This window comes from Phoenix dactylifera, chromosome 12 (genome assembly GCF_009389715.1).
Source record: "Phoenix dactylifera cultivar Barhee BC4 chromosome 12, palm_55x_up_171113_PBpolish2nd_filt_p, whole genome shotgun sequence".
Classification (NCBI taxonomy): domain Eukaryota; kingdom Viridiplantae; phylum Streptophyta; class Magnoliopsida; order Arecales; family Arecaceae; genus Phoenix; species Phoenix dactylifera.
The window spans coordinates 10,015,399-10,030,007 of record NC_052403.1 but is presented as its reverse complement, the minus strand read 5'-3'; the positions used below and the strand labels follow the sequence as shown (position 1 = coordinate 10,030,007).

The 14,609-nt window shown below is 44.7% G+C and overlaps 1 protein-coding gene across 1 annotated transcript; it reads left to right on the top strand.

Annotated features, from left to right (window-relative positions):
• Nucleotides 1–6,746: 6,746 nt before the first annotated feature.
• On the top strand, nt 6,747–11,565 carry LOC103698881 (60S acidic ribosomal protein P0-like). The gene is made up of 5 exons (XM_039132581.1): nt 6,747–7,213; nt 7,904–7,972; nt 10,525–10,623; nt 10,706–11,098; nt 11,189–11,565. The coding sequence occupies exons 1-5, from the start codon at nt 6,956–6,958 to the stop codon at nt 11,330–11,332; spliced, it is 963 nt and encodes a 320-aa protein (XP_038988509.1). The 5' UTR covers nt 6,747–6,955; the 3' UTR covers nt 11,333–11,565.
• The last annotated feature ends 3,044 nt before the right edge of the window (nt 11,566–14,609 follow it).

The window sequence follows — 14,609 nt, the reverse complement described above, 5'->3', positions numbered from 1 at the left end:
CTTGAGCTCGGTTTGGGACGCCCTGCGGTTTTCACCAGGAGCAAAAGGGCCTCGTAACTGTAGAATTTATCTATAAAGTTTTTGCCAGCTCCGCGGGAGCTACATGGCAATATAGAGATCGAGCTAATCCCTAAGCTACGCAGCGCAGGTCTTACTAGTTGGGCACGAAGATTCAGGTAAATCAAGTTTAACACTTTGCGCCAGATTCCAAGGTGGAAAAGAAAATCCATTTCATTCTCATTGAAAGGCCAAGGGTCGGTTACAAAATGGCCGACCCCAAGGTCGGGCTAAGTACAAAAGGGCCAAAATGGCCTATTTAACAAAAGCAAAAAGAGACAACGGAACTCAGAAAGAATCATCGGCTTGAACAAGTTTCCAACCCGGCCGCAACAACAGCTTTTGCGTCCTGGACCGTCACCCCCTCCAATAGCTCGCCCAACTCGACGAGCCTTTTTCTCCCGAACATCATTCTCCTTGGCGTCTGTAGGCGAAGCCGAAGCGCACCCTGTGGCGCAAGCCCTTCGTCATGCCGATGATGAGGTTCTTCGACCTCTCCTCAGACCGAACTCCATCCGACCCAACCACCCCATCGTGTCGGGCCATCAGGGTCTTATTGCTGAAGACCATCCCTGCAACCTCTCACAGCAAGGATGGTAGCCAAGAAAGGAGAAGGAAATGAGAGGAATCGAGTGAAGGCCCCGAGACCTCCTCCCTCAAAAAGTTTTCCTAGCGGATCTTCCGAGGTCATAACCTTGAAGATCGAAATAGTTATGAGAGCCGCTTCGAAGGACGGACTACTGATGCTTGACTCCTCACCTTCCACCTAGTGACGCCTCGAAAAAGGAGCACCTACACAACTCACCAAAGAATTCCAACGACCGCTCCCATCCTAATTGATGCGGCAGCCTAATCCGTTCGAGCTGGTGCCAACCCTCGGGCGAATTTCTATTCTCAAGCTGGTGCCAACCCTCGAGCGGATTCTATTTCCGAGCTGGTGCCAACCATCGGGTGGATTTCTATTCTCGAGCTGGTGCAAACCCTCGAGCGGATTTTTATTCCCGAGCTAGTGCCAACCCTCGGGCGGACTTTTATTCCCGAGCTGGTGCCAACCCTTGGGCGGATTTCAATTCTCGAGCCAGTAACAACCCTCGAGCAGATTTTTATTTCCGAGTTGGTGCCAACCCTCGGGTGGACTTCTATTCCCTAACTGGTGCCAACCCTCTGGCGGATTTCCATCCTCGAGCTGGTGCCAAGCCTCGAGCGGATTTTTATTCCCGAGCTGGTGCCAACCCTCGGGCGGACTTCTATTCCTGAGTGCCAACCCTCGGGCGAATTTCTATTCTCGAGCCGGTGTCAACCCTCGAGCGAATTTTTATTCCCGAGCTGGTGCCAACCCTCAGGCGGACTTCTATTCCCGAGCTGGAGCCAACCCTCGGGTGGACTTCTATTCCCGAGTTAGTGCCAACCCTCGGGCGGACTTCTATTCTTGAGCCGGTGTCAACCCTCGAGCGGACTTCTATTCTTAAGCCCGTGTCAACCCTCGAGCAGCTTTCTATCTCAAGCTGGTCATGAATCGATTTCCCCTATTCGCCAGCATTGCCCTTTGAGCCGAACCCAAAATGACCCGCAGTATCAAATGAAGAGCTACAATTTCGTTCAACTGCAAGGTTATGCCCAAATTGGAAGTAAATGCCGAGTATGAGGACTCCGGCAAGCGCCCAACGCAGCCCCTGCTATGCAAGATAGGCCTGGACCTAAGCTATACATTTCGGATTTTGATAACTGGACACAAAGCAGGACGAGCTCGAATGCCTAGCCAGATTCTAAAAGCAAAGCAAAACGAGCTCAAATACTTGATCGAGGGTACAACATACTGAAGGAAATGCATACTTTATTGATGTCAAAAAAGGGCCGAAGGCCAAATACAAGGGAGCCCGACCTTGAGGTCGGGTTGAATACAAAAGGCCCCAGCGGCCGACTTTATAGAAATAAAAACAAAAACTAGTCGACCTAGACGACCTCTACATCGACGTCAGGAGCGGCCTCCGTTTCGTTGGCGGCCTCAGTAGCGGCATCTATGCTAACCTCGAGGGCGGTTTCAGCTCTAACGCCAGCCTCGGGAATGGCTTTTGATTCCGTCATAGTGGCGACTTCGGGGATAATCTCTGGACTGACTTCGGTACTGGCCTCGGCGGCAACCCCGACCACTTTAGCAGCTTCGTCCAGATTCGGCTTAAGGCCACTAAGGTCGACTCCAAGGTAGAATCGTTGCACTTGGCTACGATAATTCTCGAAGCCCTAGATCGTGGCAGCGATAGCCTCCTCCGCCAGCTCATTAAGGTACTCCTCTGATTGGCGAAATCTCCTGACAGCTTCACGAGCAGATTCCTCCACGAAACTTTCGAGTCGCCCAAGCTTTACCCTAAGAGCCTTGCCCTCGCCCTGCAGTCGAACCAGGGCGGCTTCAAGCTCGGAGATGCAGCCTGTGGTAGACGAGCAAGCCCGGAAGTGCTCAGCCTCCATGTCTTGAATCTGGGCGAGCCTGTCCTTAATCAGGACTTCGGCAGCCCGTACCTTCTTTCTGGCACTTTGAAGCCGCTGCGCGGCGACTGTGGCCTTCTCCTCGGCCTCGTGTCGCTGTTGCTCGATGACCACCGCCCGTTCCTCGGCCTCTTGCTGCCGCTGCGCGCAAGCTTTGGCCTCTTGTTTCTAGAGCTCGACATGCTCCATCCTCGGCCTGAGCACCCTCAACTCCTCCCGGTAGGCGAGCATGCCAGACATTAGCATGTCAACCACATGGAGGGACTGGCACAAAAGACAAAATGTCAACAGAGGTCGGGCACTCACAAAAAAAATGGATATGAAACGGGAGGGCTGCATCACTCACCCACACACTGGCCAAATAGGCCTGACGAACAAAGTCGTCAAAGTTCTCCTCCATTAGAGCTCGGTCGCGCGGGAGTATGATACTGCGCACGAGCTCGTGAGCAATGTCGCCGGACTCAAGGGTTGTGTCGTCCTTGGACACGTGACACTGATGCTGCAATCCCCTCCCTCCGAACTTGGAAGGGATGGAGTCGACCCCAGCTGAGGTCAGAGCCTCGGGGGAGCTGAAGTCCTAGCTGAGGCCAGAGCCTCAGGAAAAGTCACAGCCCCAACAGGAGTTAGGGCCACAGAGGGAGTCGGAAGCTCGGCCCGCTCCCCGGCTCGAGACCCGATTCTGGTAACTGGGCGACTTCTCCAATCTCCTTAACTTGGCCGACGAGCATGACTGCCACTTGGTCAGAAGGGTTCCTTCCTGCCGCCAATGGGGGCGCCTCGGCCTCCACTGCAAGAACCTGATCGGATCCAGCCAGAGTAGGAGCGGCGGCCTCAATCGAGGCGAGCTCTCCTCGCTCAATTCCGAGGCCAGAGGTAACTCTAGCTTTCTTTGGCCTCCTTTCAGACTAAGCCCCTTCTGGGGCGGCCCTCCTCTTCCTATACTTGGCCATCAGTGTCTCAGTGCTGAAAATCATCCCTACAATGTCTGACAACAAAAGATCTTATTAGAATCCGCCATGGAAAGAGAAAAGGAGCAACTATGCTATTCTTACCCTCGGGGCGAGCTGGGCTCATACCAACATTTACTAAGGCCTCCTCGCTGAGCAGGTCGGGAAGCCGTGGAGTTTTTTCTAGTCCAAGCAAACTGTCTAGAATGCCCTGCTTAGACTATGACAACTGTGGGAGTCTGTTGTTCGCCGAGGCCAGCGGAAAGCTCCAGGTCGGATTAAACCTCCACGGCCGCTCGGAGGAAACAAAAATAAATTTGTCCTTCCACCCATGAATGGAAGTAGGGATGTCCCCGAAGAGCTTGTGGCCTCTTCGAGGGGAGAAGTATCACCATCCTTTGTCTGTGGGGTTGCCTTTTAATATAAAGCAACTCCGGAAGACACTTATCAAGGGGGACAGACCATGTGCAAGGCAGAGGCCAAGAAAGCCGATTATCATTCTCCACGAGTTCGGGACGAGCTGTGCGGGCACAAGATGGTAAGCCGTCAGAAGCTCGTCCACGAACCCGGGCAGAGGGAACCTCAACCCCGCTCGGAGCATCTCTACATACACTCCAATCCAATCTTTAGGTGGGTTGGTGACTCACCCGCCGAGGTCTGGGAGCTCGAGGTCGAACTTTGGAGGAATGAAAAACCGGGCTCGAACCGAGCCCAAATTCTCATCACTCATGAGCGAGCCAGTCTCATACAGACCTGGGCCTGCCTCGAACTCAGCCTCCTCCATATCGGAAGAAGCCTAGGCTCGAGGCGAGCCTGCGCCAAGCATCAAGGCCCTCGTAGGCGAACTCATTGCCTTGGTCACAGAATTATAAAGAAAAAAGAAGACAAAGAACTCTCCGAGCGACCAAGAAGGGGATAAAGTGCTTACCCGAAAGCTCGCCGAAGAAGATAACCGGGGAAAAGAAGAATGATCGTCGGGGATTGAAAATAGCGCTTGAGGTAAAGGTCGATTAGAAGCTCCTAGAATGCCCAAGGAGAAGCTCCAACACTACAGCAATGGCGGCCAGAGAGAAAGGAGGTAGAGGCGGAAGAGATCAAATGACGACCCTAAGGCCCCCTCCAGGTCTTATATAGCCCACTACGACGGCTCTGATCGAATAGCCCAAGCGATCAAACAAGCTAAATTCCACCACGTGACAGTCCCTGAAATGACCTCAACAAATCTTTCCAGAACGCGACACTAAATGTTGATTATTATGGCGAGGTGCTCCGAAGAGCGGAACATTAATGGGCGGCCTCTTGCATTCCATCAGGCGAGACGCTTCGGATAATGGAACATTAATGGCCGGCCTCTCACGTGCTATCCAGCAAACCCTTTGAAAAGGAACGCATACGTGGAATATTAAGAAGCTCCCACGACAGATCCTACTTTGGGGTAACGTGGCAGCCTGAGCCACCCAAGCTTATTTCCGAAAGCCAGGCTCAAGGCCCCCACTGTGAAATGCACCAAGCGTCCCCTACTCGGCGTGCGCGTCTTCGTAAGCACTGGGCCACACCGCAGGACGACCAACAATCCGACTACTTCTTTCGCCTGAGCCACTGAAAAACTCGACCTCGAAAGTCGGAGGGCAAATGATGGGGGCGAAATAGATCATCCTTCCCACAACAAGAGGGCCACCCAATTTTGGCCCAATAGACACCAACGTCAGCCAGACGGAACTTCGATCCGGCCCAGAACCAGCCCGACCTCGGATATTCGCCGACTTGCCCAACCAAGTTCAGGGCGCCTTCTACGATCGCCGACTCGCCCCGACCAAGCTCGGGGCGCCTTCTGTATTCGCCGACTTGTCCCGACCAAGCTCGGGGCGCCTCTTGTATTCGCCGACTCGCCCGACCAAATTGGGGCGCCTTCTATGATCGCCGACTCGCCCCGACCAAGCTTGGGGCACCTTCTGTATTCGCCGACTCGCCCCGACCAAGCTCAGGGTGCCTCCTATATTCGCCGACTCGCCCCGACCGAGCTCGGGGCGCTCTGCCGAGCACACCTCGGAACCCGGGATGCTAGGCTAACCTCAGCACCCGTCAGGTCGCCCTCGCCAAATGCACGATGTGACCTCTCAACCAGTTCAGCCCTGCCAACGGACGTACCCATATGCGTGCCTACGCCCTCCTACGTGGCCGTACATAGCGACGCCACCATGCCATGCTTTGCTTGCTGGCCCACGACAGCCAAGGACATCACCGTGTTACTCCGGCCATACCCTGCTACAACTGTCAATACCTTATCGTTCCTAAGAATGGACGGCACTGCACGCCACCAGCAAGCTCTAGCTGTGCGCCATCCGACTTAGAGCCATCCCCTCTCATAAGGATGGGCAATATCTTCGCCACCTGGGCCTCTCCATAGGGACTATAAATAGCCCTGTCAGGTAACACCTAGGGGACTTTTGGCTGGACCAACTGAATATCATTCTAACTTGAGTGTCGGAGGGCCCTCACCTGAGACATCGGTAAGGCTTTGTGCAGGTACGCCGCCGCGCGGGAAGTGGCACTCATTCTCCTCTTCCATATTCCGGCAGCTTCTCCAACTCCTCCAGCGTGGTCATCCTCGGGCTAGATTTGAACCACAACAATAGACGTGGTGATGCCTATTCCATGCCCAGCTTAAACATTGTTCTGCTTGAAAGCTAGGGATAAACAAGATGAATGCTTATCTAAACAATGATTCATAAAGTACGATTTTGTCGTCAAGCCTATTGTCACGTGGCAATCCTAAAACCTGCATTATTGCTAATATCCACGTACACCCCCCCTGTTCCTTCCAAAAAAAAAAAAAAAAAATCCACGTACCTTGTACTTACTTGACCCAAACTTGATTTGAACTCGTAATGGGTCGAGTATGGGTCTAAATATTGACCCATAATTTCTCTTTTCTTTGGCTTTTTCTTTCTTTGGCTTCATCATATTTCGCATTCGCGTATGAGTTTTATTTTTATGAATCCGGCTCTGTCCAACCTATTCCCAAACTGAGTCCGGATTCCGTCCCTATCCAAACCCACGCTTGGATCCAAATTGCACATGATCCAATCCACGCTCCAACTCTACCTCGTCCAACCTCTACCGGATCCGACTCAATTCTTGGACGGACAGGATTTGGGTCAAAAAGTGGGCCAAAACCCTCTAACAGGTCGGATCCAAGAACTCAGACCCGACCCGCACCTCAATCCATTAACAGGTGATCGGCCTCAATGGAAACCCTAGTCGATGGCTATAAAAGCCGAAGTTAGGGCCATCTAGGGTTTCAGAGAGGTTAAACAGACGGCCACCGTCCGCCTTGACCAAGCTAAGCTTCGTCTTGGCCCTCTCGACTCTATCTAAAGCTTTTCTCGGCTCTCTTCTTCTTCCCCTTTGCTAGGTTAGCGTTTGGTTTTTTTCCCTTCCATCCCTTTTAGCGTTTCTCTGCAGCCATGACGGTCAAGCTCTCCAAGTCTGAGAAGAAGGTCGAGTATGACAAGAAGCTGTGCAGTCTCCTGGACGAGTACAGTCAGGTGCTGATCGCGGCGGCGGACAACGTGGGGTCGAACCAGCTCCAGAACATCCGGAGCGGGCTCCGGGGTGATTCGGTGGTTCTCATGGGGAAGAACACGCTGATCAGGCGCTGCATCAAGATCCATGCAGAGAAGACCGGAAACAAGGACTATCTCAACCTCCTCCCCTTGCTTGTGGTATAGATTCTTGTCTCGGGCCTAAGATTTCGGTAGATATGTTTTGATTTTTAATCGCGTTTTGCCTGTGCTGTTTTTTTTCCCCGTGCTGTTTTTTTTCCCGCGCGTTTTGTTGATAGTTTATCTGGATTCAGGGATTCAGTAGTTCGATAATTAAAAATGGTTGTTTTTTAAAATATCCTTCCTTTTTTGTGATTTTAAAATTTTTTCGGTAAATCTGGAGGAATCGTTATTAGATTAATGAGTTTGAAGGGCTTAGGAGATTGATAATAAACTAAAAATCAGTTTTTTATGATACTATGAGCTGTGAGTTGCTGGGATCTAGTAATATTTGTGTTGCATTTGTTGTTGTATTACTAGGTTAGAGGGCTTTTGATAGCAGATGGCATGCCTTATATTTAGGATTGCGGAGATTTGGTCATCAGATGGTGTTTCTGTTCACATAGTTAGTTCGTGTATAAGTTATTATTCAGCGGTTTGTGTAACATTCTTCTTCATGAAGGTTCACATTCTTGATTTTGAGCATTTTGTATCAGATGGCAAAGGGGTTTTTGGACCACATTTTTGATTGTTGACTTCTGATACTACTTGTTATTTAGTTTATTGAAGCATGTTTCTTTTTTTTTTCTTCTCCTCCTTTATATGATGTGGTCTGGTTATGTTGCTTCTTATGTTGCTTTTTTAATGCAGGGAAATGTGGGTTTGATTTTCACGAAGGGAGATCTGAAGGAGGTTCGAGAGGAAGTGGCGAAATACAAGGTTTGCTATATCATTCTTACTAACATTGTGTGCGTGTGTTTTCACCGTTGTGCTTCGTAAATGATCTGATAGGCCTTTAGGGTTCCCAAGTAGTGCATAGATGTCATGAAGATATTCTAATTGTTATCAGAAATTTAAATATCAGGAAACAAATTTTAACATTTTGTTTGACAAATATGTTTTGAGCGAGAGAAATGAGCTATTTAAATATAAATTTTGCCAATATGGTTGATTAAGGGTTAATGCCAAGGAAAAATGCATTTCATTATGTGATGGTTTGATGGAATTGTATGGTGTTTGAGCTTATATTCTTCGTTGTTGTATCAATATTTTCATTTTCCTAAATGCCAAATGATTTACTTTTAAAAACAAAAGGAAACGAACATGTTGATGATTGATGCTGAAGAAAAGATTTTTTTTTCTTCCTTCTCATTTTTTTTCCTGAGAATAAGATGGACAAAGCCCATCAACATTTGTTGAGATCAGGAATTATGGTGAAGGCATGACTTGAACTCAGGTCACTGGCACCCAACCGTCAATGTTTATACCAATGAATTGGGTGGCAGCCTCATTGTTGAGGTAAAAAATTAATCCTATGATTAAATTCATTTTAGTAATTTGATTTGGTCCAATTCAACTACAATCCAGGAAATTGGTGTTTCACAAGTACATGAAAAGGCTTTAATTTTATATCCTCTATATACAGCGGGTAGTTCGGCTGATTTTTATAGGCCTGGCAACATGGATGCATTATAATAAGATTACTGCACTTTGATGATGGCAAGGTTAAATCCTATGATATTTCCTATCACATTTGTGTTATGTTGGCGATTATCCAGCATATTTACTGATTTCTCAGCCTATTGCAGCTTTCGGTGAGCTGCTATTCCTTGATTTTCTGTTTTATTGCTTTCTGCCTTTCTTGTTAAGTTCTTGATTAACTGAAATACTTTTGGGAGAAGGGTTGAATCTCATTAACATCATTGTGCTTGGTAGGTGAACTGGTAGATGAGCTCATGTCTGTTAGATTGGTCATAACCCCAGAAAGTATAAAACACTAAGTTAAAATTAAGGACACCTATCAGAAACAAATGTGTTGCTATGAATGAAGGTATGTGTTGCTATGAATGAAGGTACTGCAGAGATCGATCAAATACACCTTTAGAAAAAGAGCTAGAAAATCTACCAAATTGGATGAAACTTGAGTAAGTAGCTTCAGCATTTTCCCCAGTCTTTTTGGAATTACCACAAGCACCTTCCGTCTCTCCACCCGAGTATTAGAACGGAAAGCTCCATCTCTGGCGATGAATCAACAATTCGTCGCGAGCAGAGAGAGCGTATCACCTTTGATAGTTGTCGTGTTGTAGTCGGTCCTAAAGGGTCGACAAAACCTTAAGAATGTAAACCAGCAAAAGAATGAAGCTGCATTCATTTCTTCAACTTGACACGCGTAGAATGGGAAGGAAGGACTGAGGGAAGGCAGATAAGAATGAAAATTCTTTCTTGAATAAAGCGTCCCTGGTTCCTGGTCGGGGCGCTACTCTCCCTTAAATATAGATTCTTTCCAATGAGGCAAAGGCTTATTCGACAGCAGTGGAGTAAGCATCCCGGATAGTTGGAAAAAGATGCTCCAGTCTCAGAGCCAGTTAACACGGGCAAAACACCTAGCATAGAGACCCAATCTTGAGTAAAAAAGATACCGCGACTTCGGTCTTTTTCAATAAAATCATCACGTAATAAATCAACAAAACCCAAAGTCATCTCACGTGGTTAAGTAAAATTTTTGCAGACCGGTAATGTCATCAAGTTTGTGAACTTAAAACATACCTAATTAAGATCCAAAGTTTGTGAAAGGTAGTTATTTTTCCTTTTGGTTAAAGCCCTTAACCCATAATTGCAGGTGCTTTGTTAAATGAGAAACATGATAAATAAGCCCTTCTTTTCGAACTTTTATATATGATGCTTGATTGGTCTAGCATGGTTACTTTGTAATGTGCTTCTCTTGGACTGGTTTCAGATTCTAATTTGAACAAGATATGCTATCACTCCCCCTCCCCTACCTCAACTCCCCTCCCCAGGCCCCAGTAAAAAGCATAAATTTGAACTTGCAACTGAAGACCAAATGGAAGTGGGTCTCCCAGTTGGCACGCTCTCCTCAGTGCATGTGCTAAGTAGAGGTTCCATGTTCAAGCCCAAAGGAAGGTGGTTTTCCCACTTTTCTCAAAAAAAATAGCAACTTAAGAATTTGGTTACAACGCAGAAGGAACATTGCTTTTATGAGATTTTAATAATAGAATTGCAGGTAGTGCTTCATAATTATGAACTTTTATGCTTATATTTGAATCAATTGCAAAAAAATTATGGAAAATATGACAGTCTCTGTGTATGCACATCCCTATGTGCATGTACATATATAACAATTGCATATTTTCCTTCTCTCTCTCTCTCTCTCTCTCTCTCTCTCTCTCTCTCTCTCTCTTCTGTAGCCGCCTTCCCATTGATTCCCATTTGATTGATATCATATGGTTTCTTATTTTCTTTCTGTAAAACAGGTTGGAGCTCCTGCCCGTGTAGGCCTGGTTGCTCCCATTGATGTCGTGGTTCCTCCTGGCAACACTGGATTAGATCCTTCACAAACCTCCTTCTTTCAGGTCCATTAGCAATCTTCTTACCTTTGCTCTTTTAGTTTTAGTGAGTCCTATGATGCTCACCTCTTTCAACTTTACTTTTCAGGTGCTTAACATCCCAACCAAGATCAACAAGGGTACTGTTGAAATCATTACCCCTGTTGAGCTGATCAAGAAAGGGGAAAAGGTTGGCTCTTCTGAGGCTGCTCTTCTTGCTAAGCTTGGCATAAGACCATTCTCATATGGTCTCATCATCCAGTCTGTGTACGACAATGGGTCAGTTTTCAGCCCTGAGGTTCTGGACCTCACTGAGGATGACTTGGTTGAGAGGTTTGCAGCTGGAGTCTCTATAGTCACTTCACTGTCCTTGGCCCTTTCATACCCTACTATAGCAGCTGCACCCCATATGTTCATAAATGCATACAAGAATGTCCTGGCAGTTGCTATCGCGACTGAGTATACTTTCCCACAAGCTGAGAAGGTGAAGGAGTTTTTGAAGGTAGGTTGTGTTCTCTTCTGCAGGGCCATAGTAATAAACCTCTACAGCATGATATTAGTTGATTCTAATAGCGTTATCTATTGGATGCAGGACCCCAGCAAGTTTGCTGTGGCTGTTCCTGTTGAAGCTGCTGATGCTGCTGCTGCACCTGCTGCAGCAGCCAAGGAAGAAGAGAAGAACGAGGAGCCAGCTGAGGAATCTGATGACGACATGGGTTTTAGCTTGTTTGATTAATTATAGTCCTCTAGGATATCTTTATAATTTTGCCTTCTTTTTAGTTCTTTTTGATAGCTGAAATATTGAAGCTTTACAGTTTGCTATGGTAGGCCGGTTTTGACCAGAGATTCTGGATTGAATTTGCTTTCTTCTAGATGCGCTATGATGTTATGTTCGTTTGGTTTGTTGAATTTGCTGAGAATATGATCTGTTCTTTAATGATATATGAGTATGATCTTCGTTTAGTAAAATTCTTTTCCTATTTTGGTAATGTGGTTTTCCTATTTGAGTATACCTTAATTGCTGACCTTAGTCTCAGCGTCATTGTAGTACACATCAAAAATTTACTGTTATCTAGTTTTCACTTCTCATGGGATGTGCTGGGATGATGGGGGTGATTAAATATACCCTATGGCTGCCCTTAGTTCCTTGGTCACTGTAATAGACACCAAATATTTAGTGTTAACGATATATATGTCATATTGGGCAGGGTAAACATTGTTTCTTTATGGAGATAGTATTTGAAGATCTTATTGTAGTTTTTGTAGCTGTAGATGTGCAGTTGGAGAGGTGAGCTTTATAAATCAAGTAACAGTCATGTAGAATTGATTTAGCATTATGTAGTTTAACCAGCATTTGCATGAATCCTCTTAGCTTCTTCCAACCAAACGGATCTCTGCTCAGACTATGTTAGCAGCGGGTAGCCCTATAATCTGAAATGGAGTCTGGATCATATACAAGATTCCTGGTTGGGTCTTTTTGTATAACTGCTCTTATTTAAAGTTTGATGCCTACCTAATTGCATTAAATTGGGTACATCAGAGGTAAATTCAAATCTATATTTTTTAAAAAAACTTGCATATACTCGTATTAATTTGATGTATAAAAGGGCATGGTTTCTCTCCGATTTCAAGTTTAAGTTTCTAGTTGTTGGATAACTGATATGGTCCTCTCATTTTCAAAACATGTAGAAATCAAACTTCATGTGTTTTGTTAATCTCTAATCTAATCATCAAGTACTCATTAAAATAGATGATTTTAATAGCATGATAATATTTTTTGTTATAATTTAATCATCAAAATTTAGTGAATTAGAATCTATCTATGTTTTAAGATATGTATATCATATTCCATAAAGTATATTTTCAATTTATTTAAGCTAGCATATATTTTTCTATACTGGTACTATTGATGTGGTTCATTTATTTATTGACTTGATGTATAGGCTAGAGATTATCAAAATAAATGACTTTAGACTTTTAGGTATTTTTTTTAAGTGTGGTCCATGTTTACCGGTTTGGATTTTCAGTTTGGATGGCCTATTATGGATCTTAAAAATGAGAGCATCATCTCAATCCTCTTGAGAGCACCATAGGTTACTTATATATTGATTAGATTTTGTCCTGTTTTGAAAAGTGGAGGTCTGAAAACCAAGAGGGATGTAACAACTAAAATGATATGTAAAAGCCAATAAGAAGGAACAATAATAAACATGCAACTTATATTATGACGAGCAAAGACAAATTTTTTTACTAATCCGTCAGGAAGAGCCGATTCCTTGAGTTTGCCTAGATTTTGTTCAGACAATACTTGAAGAGGAAGCCGTGGTACAAGTCTCGATACTTTGAGATTGGTTTGCAAAAGCATTTGGTCCTGCCACCCAGATTCAAACCCCATAGCTCCATCTTGTGGATAGGAATTCAAACATCTGAGCTAAGAGGGATTTGGTCATGTTGCCATCAGGTTATTTTATATGAAAAGTTTGGTCCTTCTGATGATTGCTTTAATACTAGTAGGTATTTGATAACCATCATTCTATTACATTGTAATGCAGGTCATTGATTTGAATCGAAGGAGCACTTGAATAATAATATGTAGCATATAACACCTCATACTCCTAGTATAACCTATCCTATTCACCTGGCTTATCCCCTCCCGTTTTCGGTTAGTGGACCCTTCATCTTGAATTGTCTTTTGGTATACAACATCTCCAACGCCCAGCGTGACTAGGCAATACCATTACGATATCCTAGCCACTTTGTCTATCCTTGACTTGTGAGTTTGTCTCTCCAGTCCCTAGGTGCAAACTATCAAAGTCTGGGTGCGGTAGGGGAAAAATATAGATAAAAATCAAAAATTGAAGACCTATTTTAATCCCAACCAAATCTTAATTATTGAATCTGGAGGAAGCCATATCTATTTCTTACACAAGAATAACTTGTTAGATTTTATGGACTATTATATCCCTATTCTTGTGCCTAATTTTAAGACGCGTGTACATCCTTTTTGATATATATTTTAACGAACATTTTATCTTGAGTAAGATCTCAAGATGTGTACATTTATTTACGCATAAAAGGAATGCCATAGATGGATTTTTTCTACTATCATATTTAGGCACTTTTGCATGCCTTATTCTTTGACATTTCCTTTTTCCCCCCTAACCCATCATCCTACGCTACCTTTGACAATTTATTGGCAAATAAATAATCTATAGATTATATATATAAAAAAGGGATACATATGGAAAGAGAATCCTAACACAGCTACACATCTAGTGGAAACAACAAAACAATGCGAATAAAGTATGCACATGGCTTCCATCAAAGAAAACAATGTCTGGTAAAAATAAAATTCAAGTCTTTTTACACCTGAGGTTGATGTAACATAGTCTATCCAATATCAATACGCCTCTCAATAGTCGAGGTATTATCCAGCTCCTTCATCGCTTTGGTAGTCCATGCGGTCGTCGTGGGATACTTGGATTTAAGGCCCGGGGAGCCAGCAGGTCAACAATGCTCAAACCAAACCCGACTTGGAGCCAATACCACCAGCTAACTCGTTGAATGTCCAAGCCCATTTAGTTTTGGACTTTACATTAAATGAGTAGATTATTTGTTATATTTTTTGACCATTTGAGCTACAACCCATATCTCCTTTTAATTCCAGGTCATTGAATCAGTGATCCAATGATTCAAATATTACATAATTTTTAGAATATATAAATATTAAAATAAATATTTTAATATATATAAATTATATAATCCTTCTTTACAATCTAATGGGTTGAACGGCGATGATCCAAACTTGACCTGATCGATTAGTAGGTTAAGATTGGCTGACCCATACTTGACCCACAAACCCTTTGGGTTGAGTTAGGTGGGTTGGTTTTGGTCGAGTAAATGGGTAGAGTCAGAAATTATCATCCCTATTTGAATACTTGAATCTTTCATCAAATCCCTAAACTTTGCAAGTTTATATTATATAGATGAATATGGACCATACTTTTTTTGAA